The 24,628-nt window shown below is 37.5% G+C and overlaps 1 protein-coding gene across 2 annotated transcripts; it reads left to right on the top strand.

The window, feature by feature from the left end:
• Positions 1-954: 954 nt before the first annotated feature.
• On the top strand, positions 955-22,603 carry LOC129278827 (integrator complex subunit 6-A-like). 2 transcript variants are annotated; one of them, XM_064111402.1, is made up of 16 exons: positions 1,009-1,298; positions 1,512-1,589; positions 3,178-3,327; positions 5,226-5,315; positions 6,465-6,657; positions 8,243-8,374; positions 9,560-9,628; positions 11,613-11,800; positions 12,793-12,945; positions 13,822-14,052; positions 15,350-15,543; positions 16,748-17,013; positions 17,409-17,557; positions 17,952-18,195; positions 18,641-19,096; positions 20,045-22,603. In XM_064111402.1, the coding sequence occupies exons 1-16, from the start codon at positions 1,188-1,190 to the stop codon at positions 20,245-20,247; spliced, it is 2,907 nt and encodes a 968-aa protein (XP_063967472.1). In that variant the 5' UTR covers positions 1,009-1,187; the 3' UTR covers positions 20,248-22,603. The 2 variants fall into 2 exon arrangements, with proteins under 2 accessions (XP_063967473.1, XP_063967472.1); XM_064111403.1 differs by lacking the exon at positions 9,560-9,628 and having other exon boundaries at positions 955-1,298.
• Positions 22,604-24,628: the final 2,025 nt, after the last annotated feature.

The raw sequence follows: 24,628 nt of genomic DNA, 5'->3' as shown, positions 1-24,628 counted from the left end.
CCTCCTGTACATTGCAAAATTGTACGACTGCATGCGCGCATTTGATATGCAAATTTTGCTGTCAACAAACTTTTCTATACATTGATCGCAAGTAAGAAAGTATACTTTTATATACATATTTATAAATATGATGGGATGGTTGCCAGCAAAGGAAATCTAAATCATCAATTTTTAACTGAATCAATGCGTAAATCATTTCCAAATATCAATAAAAAGTCATTTTATGATTCGCGAGTTTTTGTGATGTTGGTTTACATCAGCGTGTAAGACATGGGGAAAAGGGATCGAGTTATTATAGGCCCTATTGTGTAGATATATATGGAAAATGAATTATAACAATTATCTAAAGTGAAGAAATAAATTATCAGCAATCAGCATAATAGTGAAACTATGAACTATAAAAATACAATCGTGGTTTTTTTTTCGATACAGCGTCTCAGATGCATCAGACACTGTGATATGGCCTATGAATTTTCTTAGGTTAATGTACATCAAATCATATTAAAACACATTAAATTTATTTATCAGGACCTAGGCCTAAATGTTATTTTTGATATTCATCTCTTCCAAATCATTAGAAAATAGAAGTCATATTAATGTATCGAAATTTTACCTAAGCAAAAACAATTGGGACTTTAAATCGTTTGCCTGTATTATAGCTGTATCGGCCTATATTATGCGCTATAGATAGGCCTATATAGGCCTTTTGACCTCAGTTTTGCTAGATTTTTGTTGTATTTGAACTTTAATCCAGTGCAATATTTACAATTTTGCTTTTCCATATGCTTTCGTGCTCATATGTCATCAATTTGTCATGTTCTGTGCTCATCCGTGTACATGCCCCATAGGTACTGTACGCTCATGGCAGGCTGCGAATACCTATCGAGCAATGGCGGACGGTCTCCACGTAATCACAGCGATTTGACGAAGTACGCCCTCTAGCGTTACTAGTATACATCTCTATGACGTTGACCAATCACCAAGTTGTCACGTGACTAGGGCTGCGCTGCGATAATTTTCCGTACATTTATTTTTTGCGCGATGGGTTTTCGCTGCTGCTAAAATCGGCAGCTCTCGCGAAGCTGCCAAAAAGGAGGAAAGGGAATCAAATCTCTTATTTTGGGCCTCGTAGGCGATATTTCTACACAGTTTTGGCATGAGAGATAGATAAATTAATAAGGAACAAGATGCCGGTGCTAGTTTTTCTAATAGACACCAGTGCTTCGATGAATCAGAGGACACATTTGGGCACATCACTCTTGGATATTGCAAAGGGAGCTGTCGAGACATTCATGAAGGTAAACTGCAATGCATTTTGGGTGATCGATTTTTTTTTATGAAGTTCAGTGACTTTCTTTTTACGAAAGAATGATAGATTGGGTTGCTTACGATATATGATGCTGTTGTTGATATTATTAAATGATCATACTAATTTTTTTTAGATGTATTGTTGTTCATTTTAAACATTCATACTGTGAAATTCTTTTGTTTTTCTCATGTTGTAACGTTAGCTTCGCCTTCGAGACCAAGCCAGCCGCACGGATCGCTACATGCTGGTGACGTGCGATGAGTCCCCGGCTACAATAAAGGTACTATAAGGTCCTTGATTTTTCTCGTTTGTCATAAATTATAGTCATTTATTTGCGAGATCGCGATTCTTCAACACTTCCCCCACGAAATAATGTTGGGTTCATGTCGTTCTGGGTGGTAGATTCGCAAAATATTGCATGAAACTTAGCACCAGATGTACTTCCTCCACACAAACGTCCATCTTGTTTCAGACTAAAATTGTGGGTCACGTCAGGATATCGATCATAAAAGATCAACAACGATCAATATTCATGAGCTGAGCTGAAGTTAGCAGACATTAATGAGACAATGCATGCAGACACTTGTGGATTCAATGAGTATACCTGCCATATAATAATATTTAATAATAATAATAATTAGACTTATATCGCGCCAAATCCACTCTGTAGAGTGCTCAAGGCGCTTTTTAGGAAATTATAAAATAAATTAAGAAGAATTGAACAGAAATGTTTTGAGGTAATGTTTAAAAGTTTCTATATATATTAATATGATCAATAAATAAATTTGTGTTAGTTTTTCACTTTTAGTTGTGGTTTTATTTACATGTATGGGTAGCCAAATGTGACAAAAATCCCAAACATTTGAGAATCAATCTATCAACACAATCAACATTCAACCATAGTCATAGTCTTAGAAGTTAGAGCCATGGCATAGCCATAGGGTACGTATGGTATGCATGTTCTTTTCAAAAAGTTGATTTTATTTATAACTTTTGAGAGCAAAAGAAAGAGATAAAAATAATGGTGAAGGATTGTGAAAAAAATGACAAAGTTATGTTTTTTTGTGTGATTTTTTTCTCAAATTGAAAGTGATTTTATTTGTGTGGGGGCGCATCGATATGGTAAGTGGGAATAAGCCCTAATGTTAGGAGTAATAGCTATAATAGTTTTCTTCACCACTGATCGAACCATGAAGGAAAGACATTTTTTTTTAAATATAGAATTTAAGATCCTGAAATAGGGGAAGTTCACCCTGACGAAAGTTTATTGTAAAAAAGCAGAAAAAATAAATACTGGTAAAGGGTTTGAGGGAAATCCGAAGATTTATAAGAAAAATATTAGAATTTTTAAGTTTTTTATTTGTGAAATCATAAAAGCAGGAGCCCAATACGTTATTTGCTATAAAATGCGTAATTTTGCTCCTTTTTTTAAATAATGGTTCATGATTACTGTTTTTTTTAATTCCATCAGGATTGGGTGTGAACCTTGAAGAGTAATCCATTTCAGCAGCTTCAACGCTATCCCAGAAATAATTTATTTGGTGATATACAGAAATTCCAAAAACATTTTCATTCTTTTTCTCTTTTTTTTTTAGAAAATGACATTTCATAGATTTTTCTTTTATTACATTTTAAATGGGGAAGCTGCTTGCAAAGCCTTGCATACTACGATGTCCCAAATCCCAAAAAATTGTAATATTAATCTTAGGTGGATTTTTCTCAAACCTTTGCCAATATTTTTTTTATTTTTATTCTTTTCTTCTATTTTTGCAATAAACTTTTTGTCAGGCTAAACTTTCCCTTTCAATGCAGGCATGGGCAATTATTTACACCTAATGATTTTTAATGTTATTTTTATGATAATTTAGGCTGGCTGGAAGGAGAATCCTGCAGTCTTCATGACTGAGCTGAAGAACCTTCAGGCCACCGGTCTCACAAACTTGGGTCATGCCCTCAAGATGACCTTTGACCTTCTGAATGTCAACCGTCTCTACTCTGGAATTGACAACTATGGCCAGGTATTAAAGCTGTTTTCAAAGTTGCCTGGTGGCCAAGTGCCAGGATTTTTTGTAACGAAACCTTGGTTCTCAAACAATTGTGATCAGCCACACACCCCCAAACCATTAATACGTGGCCAGGAAAGGTTCTCAGTAAAAACAATTTGTTCTTCAAAATGTTGAAATTTCAGAATTAACTTCTCTCTGAAAGAGTAATTCTCCTTTTGCACAAGTAAATAAGACGAGATACAAGAGTTTCTTAGCTTTCTTTGACACCATTTATTCTTCGGACTGCTTGGAAGTTTCACTTAAATTGCACAATGTGCACATCTCATGCTTGAGTGAATCCCAAACTTCAGACCTAGTGTTCTCATTCTTTGAAGCTCTCATTGGCCCGAATTCAAAAAGGTGGTTTTTAAAACCCATGGTTGAATCCATGGCTTATGCAGATTTCCTGTATAAATTACGCTTAATTTAGCGTGTTAAAAAAAATGTCCGATGCTGATGCGCGCTTTTGTCACAGTGCGCCAATTGACGCCTGTTAACATTGTTAGATACACTATTTTATTCATGAGTCCACTGTTTGAAGAGTGGACTCATGAATAAAATAGCGTGGATAACCACGGCAACAGGCATCAATTTGGCGCACTGTGACAAAAGCGCGCATCAGCATTTGACATTTTTTAATATACACGGTAAAATAATGCATAAACCATGGACTCAACCATGGGTTTTCAAAACCACCTTTGTGAATTTGGGCCATTGAGTTTCTTCTACACTCAATCAGATACTTGTGTGGGTTTAATATTGTTGATCGGTTTTGACAAAGTTATCATTTTTGAGAGCTCTTAGGATGTGCTTTTTAAAGCTCAATACAAACCTCTAAATTAATTTTGGGCAACTTATTGTTGGTTGTAAGTTGGTAGGTTACAATTGTAAATGCAGTAATGCATGTAGTTTTGTCAGAGTTCCCTTTTTCTATTAATTTGTCGGATTTTTCCTTGTCTCGAAAATGGAAAGGGGTGGTTTGTTCCTGTTAGTAAAAAGAAAAAAAAAATTAACAGTTGCCCAATCAACATTTAATGCCTTGGGGATTGGGGCCCACTGCATTAAAATGTCATGGGATAATTGCCATAGAATGTTAACTGTCATGTTAATACTCTTGCCCTTTAATGTCAAAGTTACTCAAATTGACCATTGTACCCTGTTGAAAAAACATCAAATAAAGGAATGAATGAATGAATATAGATTATAAATTATCTTGCAAGTAGAATTAAGTTTTAAACAATAATGTAATTATGTTTTTATTTGCTTTGGTATATTGTATTTGTAGTTCAGGAAATTTATAAATTGACCCTTTCAGCATGTGCTGCTGGTCAATAACATACTAATAAATATTTTTTTTAATAGATGCCTACCATAGGTAGGTAGGTAGATAGGTAGCTACCTATCTATATAATCTATCTATCTATAGATAGATTATATAGATAGATAGATAGATAGATAGATAGATAGATAGATAGATAGATAGATAGATAGATAGATAGATAGATAGATAGATAGATAGATAGATAGATAGATAGAGATAGATAGATAGATAGATAGATAGATAGATAGATAGATAGATAGATAGATAGATAGATAGATAGATAGATAGATAGATAGATAGATAGATAGATAGATAGATAGATGGTCTTGTCTTTTCTTTTTTGCTGTATTTGTGTTTTCTTGTTTCTTTCACCATGCATCGAGTGCTCTGCAGAGTAAATTGGGTGCATCATAATCATATCTAGTGTTATTATTATGATTTTACACGTAACATTAACATGTAATTGATGGGCAATGCAGCTTTTTATCACATGCACCTTTGACAAATCTTACAGCAAGATTATGGGATATATTATTTGTTTGTTTTTAAGGGTCGGAACCCATTCTACCTGGAACCAGCCATTGTCATAGCAATCACTGATGGACATAGACTTTCAAGCAACAGCGGTGTTCAGGATGAGGTAAAACTATCCCTAGTTATGATTTCAGTACCCCTCCCCTTATTCTAAAGCCTTCTAAACTATCTTGATCAACAAATGGGATTATCCTCCTTGGTTGATGGATATGTCGTTATCTGCATAAGTCAGTGAAGTCATCACACAAGCCCTTATAGTGGATATTCAAGTTGTTGATAAACCCCAATATATGTGACCAGCTACCCTAAAAACAATGTGTCACCAGAAAAGTTTCTCTGTAAATAGCCAAAATAAATTTGGTCTTCAAAAAGCCAAATTAAGAAATTGGCCTATTTGAAAGAGTAACTTCTTCTTTATACTGTCAAAATTTCATGTGGTATATATAAAAGTTGAAAAGAAAACAAGATACAAGGGTTTCTTTGACACTTTTTGTTTAACTACCGGTACTTGGAAGTTTCACTAAGATTACACAGTGTGCACATTCTATGCATGCTTGAGTGAACATCGAACTTCAATCACTGTTTTCTCCCTATTTTGTTTATATAAGCTCAGTTTCTTCTGCATTCAATCACTTACTTGTGTAGGTTATTGTTGATCAATTTGGACAAGTTATATATATATATATGTATAGTTTGAAAGCTTAAACTCATTGGCCCGTATTCTGAAGTCGGGGTTGACTTAAAACTCAGGTTTAAAGTTCTGGTTTAAGTATGGATAGCCAATTGTTACATACATCACTATTAAACAGTAGAGATATAATATTTCACCTCATTTGGCTCCCAAATCATTCATAATTGTGTAGGAAATATAAATAGATGATTGTCTTCACCATCGGTGAATCAGGAAAGAGCACAGTAAACATAAGAAACATACAACTTAATACAAATTTTGACACTCTTGGCTTCCCATAATTTTAGCACAGAGTTAGACCATGGTCTAAGTTAAATCCGACTTCAGAATACGGGCCATTTTAAAACTCTATTAATTTTTGACGACTTATTGTCGGTTATAGGGTGACTGGTCACATGTATGCCTCTTTCACACTAACGAGACCTGATCCAAACCAACTGATAGTCTGTCATAGGAAATAACATGATAGCTTTGATGGGTCTGAAGTCAGTTCCGCCGATGTGACTGAGGCATTGAGCTAGACTTCATGTTTCTATTTTCGACTTTCCTCTAAATAACCTGCAGCTATCGCTTCCGATGAGCCACGTCCTTCCCGGGAGCGAACTAACGAGGGAGCCCTTCAGATGGGACCAGCGGTTGTTCGCTCTGGTGCTGCGCCTGCCGGGGGTCGCGGGAGAGAAGGAGCGGATGGGGCCGACGAGTAGCCTGGTGAATACGGATGACTCTCCCATAAGCAGCATGTGCGAGGTGACGGGAGGTAAGAGATTCCACTCACAGGGTTAGTCATGGGGCTTTGCAAGAAACCTGCTATCGATTACAAGTCAATTTTAGTTGATAAAATTAACCGCAAATCTTGTGATTAATTGCAATTTGCAATTGATTGCTGTCTATTTCTTGCATCAACACAAATAGATTGAATTCCTGTAATTAAATTGATATATCACTTGAGAATTTGCGACTGAAATTTTGCAGTTGATTGCAAATATTTTCTTGCAACACCCCCGTATTGCTTACAAAATGGAGAGTTGCACTATTTAACCTGTCACTTGGAAGCACCAAATGTTGCCAATTTGAGGATCACTATGAGATGTGGATTTAGAGCCCGAGGAAGACACACCCTTTCCAGACAAAGCACTAATAGTTACATTCTTCTCTTCTCATCCTGTAGAGATATTTAATTGTGTATGTGTTTCTATTCGATTGAATGATTGTGAGTATCGTCGTATTTTATTGTGTATTGGTAGTTATTCTCATGAATGTCAATCTCTCTTTCATTTTGTGAATAAAACAGCACTTCGAAAGTTTTGTCAAAAGCGCCGTATAAGTATCATTATTATTATTTAGACTTTACATTTTTATAACTTGCTCATTTCATAACCAAATTTGATTGTACTATATTCTCTTTTTTTTTAAGGGGAATCCAACCCAAATAAAAACTTGTTTTTATAAGGAGAAGAAAAATCAGACAAGTTGATAGGTGAAAGTTTGAACAATATTGGACAAACAACAAAAAAGTTATGAATTTTTAAAAGTTGTAAATATTGGTAATCACTATACCCATGGAGACTTCAAATTGGCCGCATATGGGATGTCATAGTGATGTAAGGCAAGGACTACTCTTCCATGTACTCCAATACATATTATGGCTAAAATGTCATTTTTCCCAAAAGTTTTATTTCAAATTATATTTTTCTTTCATAAGGACATAAAACAATGTACTACCTGGGTTATATTAAGATTACTGCCCCAGGGGAATGGGTACTTGGGAGAAAACCACAAATCCCTAATAATAAAGTACATGGCCTATGAGAAAGTTGTCCGTGCCCCTTGTCATAATTTAGTTACCCAGTTGCCAATTTGAAATCTACATACATGTAGTATTAGTGATCTCAATTTTAAAGCAGCTATAACTTTCTTATTGCTTGTCCAATTTCTTTCAGACTTCCACCATTCTGTTTAATTTATTTTACTCGTTCCCAACACAATATTTTATGGCCAAGGCTGGATTCCCCTTTAATTAAAATTGAATATTTCCCAAGGTTTCCTTTAATGGATCAACAGAGATCTTGGCTAATGTATGCATCAGTGGCGGATCCAGGGGGGAGGGGGGATGCCCCCCTTTTGTACAAACCTGGATCTGCCCCTGGTATGCATATGAAAATGATGATCTGAGTAGATTAGGGATCACCAGGTGAAAGGTCACAGATGCCATTGTATAACTGAAAATATTTAATTTTCACAGTATCTAAATAACCCATTCAGGGATCAACTTCAAACTTGGATCATGTCTGCATTTGCCAGTGACATTCTCTCTCCTCATTCTCTCTTTTTCCTCTCATTAGGTCGCTCTTATATGGTGAATTCTATGAAGACCCTAAACCAGTGCCTTGAGTCCCTTGTCCAGAAGGTCCAGAGCGGTGTGGTAGTCCATTTTGAGAAGTTTGGACCAGATCCTAGCCTGCCTAACGGAGAGAGTAAGTGGTATTCTCCATGTAATTAAGCCTCGTTGAGATATTAGGGAGTTTTCGCAACCACTATGCAGACGCTTTCTGGAACATTGAGAATCTATTGTCAAAAGCCATTCATGACAAAGCAGCTTTTGTTGAAAAACAGTGAATCAAAACAGCAGCGTCATCCCAGACTTTGGTTAAACAAAATTTTCCAATATTTTGTCAGCTCCGAATTCTTAGGACAGTCTGCTGTCCTGGTTCACCAATTTTTAGCAAAGACCTCTAAGCTTTTCATTGTGATGTGATGGGCATTTTCGATAGATTTACTATGTTTGTAGAATCCGTCCCTGTTGCAATTGCGAAAACTTGCTATTGCTGAGACAATGCTCAACAGAATTTGTCAAAGAGTTCAGATCTGGCATGTCTTGAACGAGGCTTGGTAATCTTTTATAGGACATCATTATCATCATTACCATACAAAGTCATCAAAGTACGTCATTACTTTGAATATTTTGTTCACTGATTAAAAATCAACATTTGCCATTTGACAAAATCTAATAACTTTCCTTGGTTTTGAATGCCAGAGAAGCATTGTTACTACGGTAACTGTCAGGTAAAACGGGACTTGACGGATGAAACTTCCAACAAGTCCTTTCATGAAACACTCACCTGTTCTCAAATCTTGCGGGGTAGTCAATGTCTGTTATTGCACCTTTTTAGTGTTACTAGAATCAAGAATCTTTTTTGTTTTTCTCTCTTTGTTTTCAAAATCTATCTAATCGCTAACAAGTTAACATGTCTGTCTGTTAATGTCCGCACCTAGTTTGATTTCAGTGTCATATTTTCTTTTTTATATATAACTATAACATTTACATGTCTGAGATGGAAAGAGTGAGTGAAATTATAGCAAAGGCACATATGCCAAGATGATGTATTTTTATACTTGAAGGTGATATAACGGTGACACAACATTTGCTCCTGCGACAAGTGCTCCAGGCTTTATTTCGTCTAAGATATAGGGTTAGGGTTGCAACAGAGTTTTGTTAGGTTTAGGGTAGGGTATAGTGTTAAATCCAGGGTTGAAGTTAGTCATTCGATTAGTGTGTGGATTTTAGAGCGGAGCAGTTGTCGCCGGAGCAAATGTCATGGAACCGCTATAACTCCCTGAACACCAAAGATTGATAGTTCCCCCTGATTTGTGTCTTACAGTGAAAGCTGGAGGACGCCAGTCCCCTCAACCACCAGAGGTGGAGCGGGAGGGCACGCCACAGCCGCTGGGTAAGATGACAGCCTAGGTAACTAGGTCAAGTCTTCCGAGTGCCGTGTCAACAAGTGCATCTCCTTTTTTTTTTTCCTTCCTTAGATCCACCTCTGCCAATCCCGCTGACCCATTATACATCTGCGTTCGTTTTACTGTTTTAAGAGAACATTTTGCGGCTTTGAATGAGAGGAAACTCTCTACATACAGAAAGCTGTCATAAAGCTCATATTAAAGTATTGGTGTTTGCTGACAAGTAGTGGAAACACCAAAAGTTTTCTCAGTAACCTCAGTTCTTCCAAAGGTCACATTCATTCAAGTCATTTAATACGTAAAAACCTCTTCATTGAAAAGTTACACCATTTTAATTTAAGTGAAATACTGAAAATTTCTCTTTTGTGGTACAAGTATTTGCTTTCAAAAGAGTCGATACTTGTGTATAGTGCTGCTTTTTTAATCATGCTGCAGTGAATACATGTTCACATGTACAAAAAAATGAAAATAAAATGTTTAGAAGCAAGTTTTATTTCAAATTTCTATGGTGTGAAATCTTTTTCCATCGGTAAGTATTAGTTATGCTGGCTCTGAAATACCAAATACCATTTATTCAAGACTAACTCCTTATCTTTTTTCATTGGTTGAAAATGATATAGAAGTGCATGCGACTCGTAGGTAACTTCTCATTCCCCTGATCAAATAAAATCTGATTAAAGGTGTATATGCCTTTAGATGGTGACAAATGGTGGGGGTTGACATGGTCTAGTGGTTACGACTCTCGTCTTTCAATCAGAGGGACGTGGGTTCAAATCATATCCAAATCCAAGCCATGGCTTGTTTTCTTTCAGCAAGAAATTTACCCACATTGTGCTGCACTCGACCCAGGTGAGGTGAATGTTTACCCGGTAGGAAGAAATTCCTTGAATGCTCGAGCGCCTGATCAAGGTAGCCGTGCTAAAGCCGGGGTAATAATAACATTAGCATGTTAAGCAGGGCCCCCTGAGAGAACAGTTCTCAGAACTAAAGTGGCTACCCTGGGTAAAATATGACATTATTGTTTTTAGTAGTAGTAGTAGTAGTCACATTATTATTAGTAGTAGTAGTATTAGTCACATTATTAGTAGTAGTAGTAGTCGTAGTATCATTATTATAATAAATGGAGATTGGTTTACATGTAAATCACAATGATTGATGAAAAGCTTATCTGGATAAAACCTGAAGTTCTCTCTTGGCTAATTACATTAGCATTCTCCCAGTTAAGTGGGTGGTGGGTGGGTGTTTCATCAACCTTGTAAGTTACGAATGAGTTTGCGCACAACTGGTGACCCCTTGCTTGTGCTCAATGATATATCCCTATGTAGCTGACTTGCCACCCAAGAACATGTTCCTGTCATTTGTAAAGTTGTGCTTAACGTTACGAGCAGCTTTATGAAACACCCACAGGTTACTGAAACACATATTAGCAGAAATGCCAATGTACATTTTTGAAGTACCGTATTCAATCTTAAAAACAGTTTAAGAAATACTGCAGGTTTTGTGAAAAAAAGCAAATTTCCCAAAATTGTATGAAACACATTTTTCCATTGCAAATATAAATCATATCATGACCCTGTCAGTGTCACTCAAATCTTAGCTATTAATCATAGAGTTGATGTGTATGATTGATTACACATAATGTTGAATGTATTTCTAGTTAACGTATATGTAATCATTGCACACACAAAAATGAGTCCAAATAATCAATCATTCACTTTTGTGTAACAGACCATTTATTGATAACCCATCAAAACCCACCAAATTTTCTTATACACTGTAAACGCAGCTTAAAAAGCAAAACAAGTCATCAATGCACATTTCTAATCGGTTGTAATGGAGTGGAGTTTAATCTTAAGTTGCTTTAAATCACAATTTGATGCTACATGTACATGCCCCTGAGACCCTGCCACACACATATATTCATGTATCACATCTTCATTAATGGTTTTTAACCAATTCCATTTTCTGCAGATGCTCAGGGCACTTTGGGGGTGCCCCCTAATGGGCGTAACGGGGCACCGTCCCCTACCCCCCAGGATACCTCGTGGTACAGCTGCCGTAGGATGATCCATGTGAGACCCAACCCTAAGAGTGGTGTACCCATGGGACACTGGCCAATCCCTGAGACGTTCTGGCCTGATCCACAGGCACCTGCGTTGGTAGGTAGTACCCACTGCTGTCCACAAATTCTAGTATCCACTGCTGTACACATATTTTAGTATCCACTGCTATCCCCATATTCCTATATATCCATTGTAACCCACATAGTCACGTGTTCATTGTTATGAAATGAAACAGGAAAATTGGAAATGACTGGTACCAATGACGTTCTATTGACCTGTGATAGTTTTGAGATGAGGATGATTTTTCATAACAAGGTTCCACATCACTGTATTATAAAACATATAATACACAGCCTGTTTAATACTCAGATGTTAGAAAAATTATGCACACTTGTTACCTTTATTCAGTCCAAACGCCCTCAGCTATGCCTTGGGCTTGTTTGAATTGTTCCAAAAGTCCCTCGTCCGTGTAATTCTTACTTATTGATTGGTTTTGGTTTTGCACTGCTGTAACTGCTATTGTTGAAACCAAAACCCAATGCTTACTCAAATGAAGCAACAGGCATGAGCAATATGCAAACACAAATGCTCACCAAATGAAGTATTTTGTTGCTGTGAATTTAAACGTCTTACATATTCCTTGCTAAAGTCGTCGTGTTGGATGATTATTGCCTTTTAAAGATAATACCATTTGTGGTAACATTTGAAAAATATGTTGGAACAGATTCCAATAAAATTACCACCCAAGTGTTTGTTTGTATAGATAAAAAATATATGTTCAATGACTGGAAGAAAATGCGTAATCGCTGAGAAATGAGCAAAATATTCATGGAATTCCATTAAATGTTCGGTATTTTCCAAGCAATGATAATACATTGTCCCACACATGCTTTCCTGTGTTAGTGATCATCAGAATTAATGGTTTTCAGCTAAGATTTAATGATTTCACAAAGATAAGTTAACAATAATGTACCATCTAGATATATGATAATATGGTGACAATTGACCTTGATTTAAAATACTCTCTCATGAAATAATTGTTTGCTGCAACTTCTATCTTTTACCTTTAATTGATTTTTTTTTTCCAGCCCCAGCGTGTATCTCACCCAGTGGTAAAGTTTACCTGTACCAACTGCGATCCAATGATTCTTGATCAACTTCCGTTTGATAAGTACGAGCTAGAACCCTCGCCGCTGACACAGTACATTTTGGAAAGAAGGAACCCTAATTCCTGCTGGCAGGTATGGCCTTGTGGTGGTGGTGATTATGATGTATGTATGATTAAAGGGGAATCCAGCCTTGACCATAAAATGTTGTGTTGGGAAGGAGAACAATAAATTAAACAGAATGGTGAAAGTTTGAAAGAAATCGGACAAGCAATAAAAAAGTTATAGCTGCTTTAAAATTGAGATCACTAATACTATGTAGATTTCAAATTGGCAACTGGGTAAGTAAATTATGACAAGGGGCAAGGACAACTTTCCCATAGGCCATGTACTTTATTATCAGGGATTTGTGGTTTTCTCTTAAGTACCCATTCCCCCGGGGAAGTAATCTAAATATAACCCAGGTAGAATATTGTTTTTATGTCCTCATGAAAGAAAAATACAATTTGAAATAAAACTTTTGGGGAAAATGACATTTTAGCCATAATATGTATTGGAGTACATGGAAGAGTAGTCCTTGCCTTACATCACTATGAAATCCCATATGCGGCCAATTTGAAGTCTCCATGGGTATAGTGATTACCAATATTTACAACTTTTAAAAATTCATAACTTTCTTGTTGTTTGTCCAATATTGTTCAAACTTTCACCTATCAACTTGTCTGATTTTTCTTTTCCTTATAAAAACAAGTTTTTATTTTTCTTATAAAAACAAGTTTTATTTGGGTTGGATTCCCCTTTAATATAATGATTGTGATGATGGTGATGAGGAGGAGAAGGATGATGATGATGGTGGTGGTGGTGGTGACAATGGTGTTGACACACTGAAGACTATAATTTGAGATATGAGTGACTAAATACAGACAGTATCTTTGAAGACTAAATCTTCCCCATGTGAGTGTTCATGCTGCTCCTCTCATCCTACTCCATACACTGCCATCCTTTCTTTAGGTTTTCGTACCCAACAGCAACAAGAACGGTGACATCATGGGTCACCCGTTTGGCTTCCTGAAGGCGAGCTCCAACCTCTCGTGTGTGAACCTTATCGTAATGCCGTACAACTACCCCACCCTGATCCCTCTCCTAGATGACCTGTGTAAGGTACACAAGCTGAAGCCCTCTCAGAAGTGGAAGCAAGCATTCGATAGCTACCTAGAGGAAGTCCCCAGATACTATGCAGGGGTGAGGTCATGTTTTGGTTATAATTAAATGTATTTCTCTATGTACCTTCTTTATTTTTTACCAGTAATTTTAGTTGTGTTGTGCCTTATAATATCTGATTTAGAGAGTCATAATATATAATAATATAATATAAGATTTGTATAGCGCACGTATCTACCTTGCGAGGTGCCCAAGGTGCTCCTATATTACCCCGGCTAAGCTAGTCTACCGATTCCGGTGCGCATGAAGAGACAGGATAAGCTCAGTTAGTGCAATATTATATTTAGAAATTAGATATCTAAGGTTGGATATTCAATCTAATAATCTGAATACATGACACTTTAATAATAATGATAATAATAAAGCAATATTGACTGGCCTCGGGGCGATACGACATATATCGCCCAAACTAGATTTATATCGCCCGAGTCGTAGACGAGGGTGATATCAATTTAGTGAGGGCGATATATGTCCTTTCGCCCCCAGGCCAGTCAATATTGCTATTATTAACCAAATCAGATATCTAGAGCAAAAATCGTTAAAATTTAGATATTTTAAATTTTTAGAATGAAAATCTAGTTTCTCATGTTGAGCAGACTGGGCCTCTGAACTTTACCATTGTGACGTAATTGAAATGACGCGTCCCTGGCCTAGGGACGCAGTATCCAGCGTTGTCTCAACTTGATTACCATTATGACGTATAGCACTGCGCGGTTCAAGGACGCGTACAAAAACGCGTAGAATACCCGGATATTAGCGCTGGCCTTTATTGCCCGCTACATTACCACGCATTTTCTCATTGACTTTCCTGAGCGGGCAATAAATTGGGCTCGTGGATAATCAATTGGAATTTTATTGACCGGCCATTTGATCACATTCTTAAGCAGGCAACAATGTTTCAAAGTTGCCCTGCTCAGATGTCTGATACGGTTAATAATAATAATTATTAAATGAGCATTGGTGATGCTCCAGTATCCAACATGAGTAGATGCTCTTGGTGCAATAAAGAAAGGAAATTAAAAAGAGTGGTATCAAAGAGTTTACTTGAAAGCTTGTGTAAATAGTCCTTACTCATATGACATCATTATCTCATAGCGCCCTCCCTCAGAGGATATAGGAAAACTAGTAAACAGAGTTGTCAGAGATGTGCCAGCTGCACCAATCACCAATGCATGCAAGGCAATGGCTTCAGCCTCTGAGATAGTGGCGTAATGGCGTCAATGCATAAGGTCCATAACCTGGTTTTTAGTGAGATTTTGACAGTGCTTAGAGAAGGAATATGGCAGATAATATTTTTAAAGTCTGTTCCTTTTTACAGCCACTGAAAGTCGCTCTAAGGCGGATGGGTGCGCCCAACCTAATACCCGATGGCCTAGAGAACTGCCTGAGTTACAGTGTGGTGACGTACCTCAAGAAGCTCAAGCAACGGAGCAAGGTGGAAGGAGAGAAGTTAGCTAACCTCGTCGCCAGCCGACCCCGAGCTCAGGAGCTCGGTATCAAAGTACAATCTAGGTATGTACTACTTACGCCCGTATCCTGAAGTCGGGTTTGATTTAAACTCTGGTCTGAAGTTGTGATTTAATTAGGGAAAACCAATTGTGACATAAACCTCTAATGGTAGAGATTCAATATATCAGTTCATTTGACTCTCAGATTATTCATAACTGTCTGAGAATGATAGTTGTTTTCACCACTAACATGACGAAAGAATGAAGAAAGACCACAGGAAGCATAGCATAAGAAACATGCAATGTTAAACAAAATGTTGACATTTTTGGCTTTCCATTATTTTTAACACACAGTGAGACCATGGCCTAAGTTAAACTGGTTTTCAGAATACGGGTCTTAGAGAGTCCAGAAGCGATGACATCCCCCCCCCCAAAAAAAAAAAAAAAAAAAAATTCATTTCATCAGGTTTGGATACCATATGTCAGCAGGGCTTGATGAAAAGCATCCACAACCGATGTTTGACGGGGATCATTCCATATGGGCCAAAGATGCGGCCGTATGGATGCATAAATAGCCCCATTCATATCAGTGTAGATTGTAATGGTTCCAAAACAGTTCTGAACCCCATTAAAATTAATGAAAATTGGCCAATTGACACTGATTTTAATGGGGTCAATGGATATCGGGGCATATTAGCAATCACTTTTCAGGCGCTTTCGATAACACAGAGAATCTTTAGTCAAAAGCCCTTCGTAACAAAGCAGCCTTTGTCGAAAATTGGTGAATCAAAACAGCAGTGCCGTCCTGGACAAATGACATATTCGCAATTTTTTGTTCAGTCCGAATCTTAAGACGTTGTGATGTTCTGGTCCACCAACTGTAAACAATGACCTATAATCTGTCCATTGTGATTTGACGGGCATTTTCAATAGATTCGTTGCAGAAAGCGTGTGAGAAGTGGATGCTAAAATACAATAATCATTTGGTCATTCCTTGGGCCACCATGATCCGATTCATTTGGATGTACATATCATGCTCCATCTAAATGTGGTATATAAAAAAACACTGCAATGTACAAAAGAAAATTTGATGACATCACACTTCGATACTCTTTTGGTTGATATCAAGTATGGTTTTGATGTTGTATGAGAAGAAAAAAAAATGATTCAATTGAATTCATTATAAAGAACATTATAATTTAGCTAATGCAGTGCATGATCAATAAACAAAGCAACACGTTTAAATCATATTTGCCTCTCATTTACAGGTCTCCGTTGCGCTCTCTGGCAGCACGGCGAGACTTCCAACAGCTGCTCCAAAGCATCACCGGCGAGACAATCACGGTCCGGGCGGATAACAACGTCAACGAGTTCCCGGGTTACATGCTGCGGGTGAGCGACCGTGACATCAGACCCCAGACCTATCGCAACCCCTTTGACATTCCCCGGAAGGAGATCTTGGATCAGGTATTCAGGATGAGGGCCAATTTCCTCCAGATCACGTCAAACAGGGCTGTCAGATTCATGAATGAAGGTACGTTCTCCAAAGTTACTAGCAATCTAACAAACAATTTGAATGAAGGTATGGGGGGGGGGTGTAGAGAAGTAAAAGTTATCGCACAAAGTTTGGTACTTCAGTGTGGCGATAATAAATATTAGTTGATTATTCTTGCTTATATGGCACTTATCAGAAGCTTTGTCAGAAGCATTCTACAATAATTACCACATAATTACTCTGGCTTTAGCAGATGTTGTTAACACACTTCTGCATTTTTTTTATTGAAACCCAATCGCTGCCAGTTACCCATTTACCTCACCTGGGTTGAGGGTCTTTTCAATTAAGCTTGACGTTGTCGGACTTGCCTCTGTGTGTATTGGCACTTCCATTGTCGGCCTGTTTACACGTACATTTCACTACGTTTCTTTCAGATAAATTCCACAACATTCCCATAGGAGAGATGGGCAACTACCAGGAGTACTTGAAGCGGATACCAAGCCCTCTACGGGAAGCAGACCCCGCCCCGGCCAGGCTTCACACGTTTGGAAACCCGTTCAAATTGGCAACAGAGAAGGATAAGGTACGACCCTTTGTCGTATACCTATCATTTGAGTTTAGAAAATCTTGTTGGAATGCTCCCCAGGGAGTGGAGAAATGTTCATACATTGTGTGCAGGCATGCCAGGATCCAATGATTAGTGTGATGATACACCGGCAAAGTGCTTAGAGGCATCATTCCGATGTTTTTAAGCACTGTATAAAAGTGGAATATTATTGTTATTATTACAGCATTGAATACTCAACATTGTGTTGTTGATTCTCTGATATGTTGACTAGTACTCATGTGTATTTTATCTTTTGAGTGCAAGAAGTTATTACTTATGCATCATTAATTCATCCTTGAACATTCCGTTCACTTAAACGTTAATTAACACTCTCTTTAACATCACATTCCACTTCTCATCATGTCCCCAGAAAATGATGGTCGACGAGGCAGACATCAACGAGCACATGGCGGGCATACCTCAGAAGAGGCGTGCCTCGGACAGCAATCTTTCCCTCAAGAAGCTGAAGGGAGCGTCACCGCCTAGTCGTAGACCCACGTCCCCTGCCGCCCTGGGGGCCCTACTCAAACAACCGTTGCATCAGCTAGTCCAGCGAAGGGCACAGAATGCACAGAATGCAACCAACGGCAGTAATAAGGAGAATAAGAATTCTGGTAAGAACAGCCTATGATTTCAATTTATTTCAACCATGATCGTTCTATAATTCTCATCAAAATCTTGATAAATAAAACTGTGATTCAAATCTTTTGAATTGATAAGAATGAGTTAGCACAAGAAAGGTTGCCAGTTGTGCATAAAGTTAAGCCTAACTTACTAACAGCTTAAAAAACTCCACCATGTAGAATAAGAAATTATCATATCAGGTGTGTGTTTCATAAAGCTGTTGGAACATGGAAGTTACATCCGGCTTTACAATCGACTGGCAACCCTTTCTTAAGAACTAAATCAAGACCAATGAAATCTAGTGTACTGTATATCATTTAGAACAAGAAAGGATCACCAGTCATTCGTGTAGCTGTTCATAACTTCTGAACCGCAGCTTTATGAAACACCCACCAGAATTGCACTTCTAATATTAAATCTTTCTCTATGGTGTAGGTTCATCAACCCCGGAAAGGTTGCCAACGCCGGAACTCAAACCCCAAGAACCTCCTGCATCGGGCGACGAATCGGGAAGCTCTTCGGACGAGCTTGTCATCATCATGGATGGCATCAATGATGAGGTTGCCATGGAAACAAACAGCAATGCATCCTCGGAGGACGAAGCCACGCCCACATCGCCGTCTCCATCATCATTATCATCATCAACACTTCCAGTTTCATCAGGGTCATCGACGACCACCAGCAATCACGTCGACTCTAAGAAATCCAACAGCAAACACCGCAAGATGAATAATAACAATGTGCTTCCACCATCAGAGCCATCAACGACAAACAATGCGAGGAATACCGCCTATGAGCGGATGGACTCAGTGAACTCAGATATTGACGTGAATGTGGTCAATTCCAGACTTAGAACTAAAGTAATTAGAGAGGTCAGAAAACCAGGCAAAAGTAAGTTGATGTCCTCAGGAGAGGTTTCAGGAGGAGGCGTTTTGTCACGGATTTTTGCGCTGACAAATGTGCCCTCAGCCAATCACATGCAAGGATGTTTATAGCTTGTAACAGATATTTGTGAAATTCACTAACGGCTCAAACCTGACCCCAATCTTTGTATTCTTATTTGTTGTTGTTGTTTTTTTTACCTTTGTTTCATCTCGTATTTAAATGTAAACTCCAGTATTGATTACAACTATAAAATAGGTTTGAACAATATCTACCAAAATGACTACGGTACCCAAACATTTGCTAGCTTGAATAAAAAAATATGTGGCGATTTAGTGACTCTTTTTAGTAAATTGTGGCAAATGCGTTTTTTCTACACGAATCATTAGGCACATAATTTCATTTATTTGTACAAACAATTCTGAGGTCATTTCATTGGATTCTGCTTCAACTTTACTATATTTTAGATCATTACCACAACTGGATTGAATGTGTGAGATCAGTCTCTGGATATGGAAAATGCTGCTGTTCAACAATTGATTTCAATGTAATTTCATTATTGCCAGGAAAATATCGCCGATAACAGGATATATCGTCGAGTCTAATATTATATACGTCAATTATGAGCTGCAATTCTGTGAGAGCAGGGAAGGGGGAAATGAAAGTAGGGCTTTTATTGGTGCTTGTCCATGAAAAGCAGGTTTTTTGGGTGCCAACTTATGAAGTTCTAAGATGGTTTAAAGCAATACAGAGCAGCATTTGTGGTCAATATATAGTGATTAACTTTCTTAATCAACAATATTTTTATCATTTTGTGTTTTCAATACCGCGAGAAATCAACATAATCATAAAACCATTATCAGATATTTAATATTTTCAATGTCGCATAAATTCGATAATATCACAATATCGCCTATAACTAAAACTTCTCCTCCGATTCTCCATCACCCCCTCCAGACTTCAGACGTCTCTTCGAGGAGCTCAACAAGATCCAGGGCGACATGGACACCAAATACCTCTTCATCGAGAGCATCATCAACGAGGCCAAGCGATTCCGACGCAAGACCCTGATCGGCATGCTGGAGATGTTCCGTAGTTCCATGGTGACCTTCGAGAAGAAACAATCGTTAGGAAGCACAGGATCCAATCACGTCAGATAGCACTGTATCCGTTGGATTATACTTTGAACTGTATCACAGTCACTGGACAGTGCTTTCCTATTCTCGTCGTGTCGATTTCTGTCCACAGTTGTAATTTATTTATTGTTTTGTAAGGTGTTCATCCTTTTCATTTTTCTCCTGTAGTTTTTTTCTTAAAAGTATTTTCAATTTTTGTTCGATTATTTTTTTTTCCTTTCCCTTTCAGTGTTTGATTTTGATAAGCAAAATAATCGTAAGAAGTTTTCAAAGATCCTCAAAAGACTTATGTTCAAGTTGCAGGTTACAACTTGTATGTAGTGTCAAAGCTGCATTCCAATTTGCCAAATGCCTATTGAGTCATGTGACCTCTTCAGTGGACTATTACCTTTAATATCCAACTTGACCCTTAGTTTATACCCCCCTAGTTCTAGGGTTAATGAGCAAAAATGAAGCATGCTAGATACTCATCGGGGTCCTGTAACACAAAGGTTAGTGATTAATCGTACGCTTGATTTTCACGATCGATTGTACATTGTAGTCAATGGAATCAATCGTAGAAAAGTGTTTTTCTACGATCATTGCTAAGCTTTGTGTTACGGGCCCCAGATCGTGGTTGGATGGTATGTGCCATTCGATGGTCTTAATGAGATCAGGGGCCCGTTTTGTAAAGAGTTACAACTGTTTTAACTTTGTCATTATGGCAACCACCATTCTAGTGGTTACGACCCTCGTCTTTCAATTAGAGGGTCGTGGGTTTGAATCCCAGCCATGGTGTGTTTTCCTTCAGCAAGAAATTTATCCACATGGTGCTGCACTCAACCCAAGTGAGGTGAATGGGTACCTAGCAGGATTAATTCCTTGAATGCACCCAGTGCTGGAAGGCAGCTCCAGCTAAAGCGGGGGCAACAATAATAGAGCTCCTCAGAATAGGTTTTTTTATCTAGATGGTGCTATGTAAATGCCTATTACCATTATTATTACCATGGAAACGGGGCTTCGCAAGATGATCACAATCAAGGTTTCCATAAAAGGCAAAATTACGACTCTATATGAAATGGGTCCTTGATACTAGATGCAATTTGGAACTCAGTAAATAACTCCCCAAGATCTCTTCATACAAAATTGATTGTTGTTGAATTGCGTTCTTTAATTTTTTTTTCACTTTTTCCTTCCTGGCCTTGTTTCAGATATGTGCCTTTTTTTCCAGTCGCTATTGACAGTCAAGGAATCCCTTGGGAGTATTTCATGGAGCCAGTGGAATTGCTCTCATCCAATCAGCTGCGAGCATTTCAGCAGCTTGTAACAGTTGTCAATGGAAGCTACTCCATGAAACCCTCCCCCTGGTCGATGTCTTTGGCGATGGAACTGCTTACACACATGTATTCAAATGTCAACCTTTTCATAATTATGTGTTTTACGATGATTCTGTGGCAAGAAGGGTATGTTGTTAAACCCCTTTACTTAAGATATGGGGGCGGGGGTTGTTTTACAAATATCTGAGCCCTACTAAATGTCATGCATAAGTACGTGTACCAGCTTGCACATGATACTTAACATGCATCTCGTTGATTATTACGCAGTAGACTGCTTCCCATGACGGTGATGCTTTCCATACCTAACGCAATTTGGGATTTCAAGTGTGATATTAATCATACTTGACTTTCTGTGAAACTCACCCCAGGACCCTTATGCATTGAGTTACATGTTCCAATTGAGTAAATTTCCAATCCAATGGTAACTACCATTGTAACAATACTGAACAGCCAATCATAATCAAGGATTCTGTGGTAGTTACCACTGGATATCAAAGTCATTGTAATGGTAACTTTTAAGTAATGACCCTTAATGTATTTTTTTCATGTTCAAGGATTAGATGCAATGGGAATGATGATGTAATTGATAAATTATGAATAAAACTTGCCAGGAATTTAGAGGAAGGAGGGGTAGGGTTAGAACACAAATATTTCACAAGCTAAAATTTTTCACTATTTTCATGAATTTGAAAAGTCCACCACTTTCAAATTTTCTTTTGGTCACTGCTATCCATAAAAGAAAATAAATCTGTATCTGAAGAAAACCAACAAGTAGTGAATATCACTTTTGAAAAGAAATTCTGAAAATCCTGATGTGAAAATTTTGGCTTAAACATGAACTTGTCTAATTGATATTCCAATTAAAACGTAAAGCATTCTGTTCCTTGGTAAATCTTTGTTCCCCATATTGCTATTGTCTAAACGTGAATCAAGTTTTTGTTTTGTTTTCAATGTTCCAATTGAAATCTTAATACACAAGACTATTGAAATGTATGTATGGACAAATAAAAAAAATGTTTTAGAAGAATTTATATTAAAAAGTGATATACTCTGTTGTATTTGTATTTTGGTTTTTTCACTGCTTGCTTGCTTTACTTATATGTCGTCATTCTATTGGTTGTTTGGGTTTAGCGGCCTTGGTTAGGTCCTTGCATATTCTGAGTTTTATTACCACAGCCCGTATTGTAAAGTCCAGTTTAAGTAAGACCATTTGTGCTAGAATTATAGGTAACCGAAATTTGAAAAAATCTGTATATTTTAGATTTCTTACTTTCTCTTTCCACATGCTTTAGTGGTGAAGAAAACTGTTCTAATTGCCATTCCCAAACAGTAATTACTGATTTTTTTTAGTGTTGAATGAACAGATGAATTGAACCTCTCCTGTTAAAAGATCATATCATAATTGGCTATCCATGGTCCAGCCACAACTTTAGACCAGAGTTTGAATTAAACCAGAGCCCCGTCTTTCAAAGAGTTGCGCGATTGATCCGATCAATCGCAATTATGGACGGCCAGCAACGTCAACATGTATTATGCATGTTTATCAAAATGTTTTCTAGCTAAGAGGTATATTCATGCATTAATTGTTCTCCCCTTCTTAAAAATTCACTGTGCTTCTCTCTGTTTACAAAGGACACTGCAAATTTCCTGTAGACAAATTTATGACACTGATGGATTTCCATAGAGTAACGATTGATTGGATCAATTTCTAAGATGGGGCCCCAGAGTTCAGAATGCAGGCCCAGATATTCATTAAAAATGAGACCCAGGGCCCCGTCATACAAAGAGTTACAATTAATCCAATCAATTGTAACTATGGAAATCCATTAGTGTCATAATTTTTTCTACAGGAAATTTGCAAAATGTCCTTTGTAAACAAAGGAAAACACACAAAATTGTCAATAAATCAATGAAATTATGGATATTCATATATCTAGATTTTTTTTTGAACAAACATGCATTTTATATGATGACTTTGCTGGCTTTCCATAGGTGCGATTGATCAGATCAATTGCAACTCTTTGTAAGACGTGCCCCCAGTCTTCACACAAGTCATGAACAGTGAAAAGCTCAAGATCTGGCTTGAGTGTTGGGAGGCTTCAGATCGTTGGCAGTGCATGACCCCATGGGGGGTGTTAAACCCACAAATGTAATAACACTTTACCCACAAATGTAATGATTTTACCCACAAATGTAATAACACTTTGCCAACAAATGTAATAACACACTACGCACAAATGAAATAACACTTTACCTACAAATGTAATAACTCTTTACCCACAAATGTAATAATTTTACACACAAATGTAATAATTTCACCCACAAATGTAATAACACTTTACCCACAAATGTAATAACACCTTGCCAACAAATGTAATAACACTACCCACAAATGTAATAACACTTTACTTACAAATGTATTAACATGCACTTTACCCACAAATGTAATAATACTTTAATGCGTTTATAGAGCAAATTCAGTCTTTTCTCCAGACCCGGTTATATAAAACATTTAAACAATCTTCCAAACAAAGACCCCCACAATAAAATGTTCTTAATGTTGAATAAAGTAGAAATATAGCGTGTAGTCTATCCTCCAGACCAAGATATTTCAAATGGCAAATAATAGAAAAATAGAAAAATCATAAAACAAACAAAGACCCCACGATCTTATCAATGTTGAATAACATGAAAATAAAGCCCAGTCTTTCCTCCAGACTCAGTTAATAAAAAAAAATATAGAAAACAAAAGGGGCTACAGTCTCCATTCCCCCTCCATGAATTTGCTGGTAGTGAAAAAAAAAGAGAAATAAGAGGGAGGCGAAGGCCGGGAAGGAGAGCATACATTAGAGTTCTGGGGGATGTTCTATAATACCCCGTTAAATTGAGAAAACATATGAAGACATATTTTGGTCGTCATGCCAGCACCCCCCTCCCACCCCTAGCAAAATATCTGTCGGTGACCCTACACGTGATCTTCGATTACCGAAAGAATATGCTGAATTGAAGAAAGCAAAATGATGCGTTTTTATCATTTTAAGATTTCTGTTTTATCCTTGAAATATGTCAACAAGCAATGGATAAAAAAG

This window comes from Lytechinus pictus, chromosome 16 (assembly GCF_037042905.1).
Source record: "Lytechinus pictus isolate F3 Inbred chromosome 16, Lp3.0, whole genome shotgun sequence".
NCBI lineage: Eukaryota > Metazoa > Echinodermata > Echinoidea > Temnopleuroida > Toxopneustidae > Lytechinus > Lytechinus pictus.
The sequence above is the reverse complement of the archived record's forward strand: the minus strand, read 5'-3'. Positions and strand labels throughout refer to the sequence as shown.

What these genes read in the sequence shown, in the direction of transcription:
- LOC129278827 (XM_064111402.1), top strand. Translation starts at nt 1,188, where the DNA reads ATGCCGGTGCTAGTTTTTCTAATAGACACCAGTGCTTCGATGAATCAG. An exon ending in AGTCCCCGGCTACAATAAAG is followed by an intron (nt 1,590 to 3,177) that starts GTACTATAAGGT and finishes ATGATAATTTAG; the next exon opens with GCTGGCTGGAAGGAGAATCC. An exon ending in GAATTGACAACTATGGCCAG is followed by an intron (nt 3,328 to 5,225) that starts GTATTAAAGCTG and finishes TTTGTTTTTAAG; the next exon opens with GGTCGGAACCCATTCTACCT.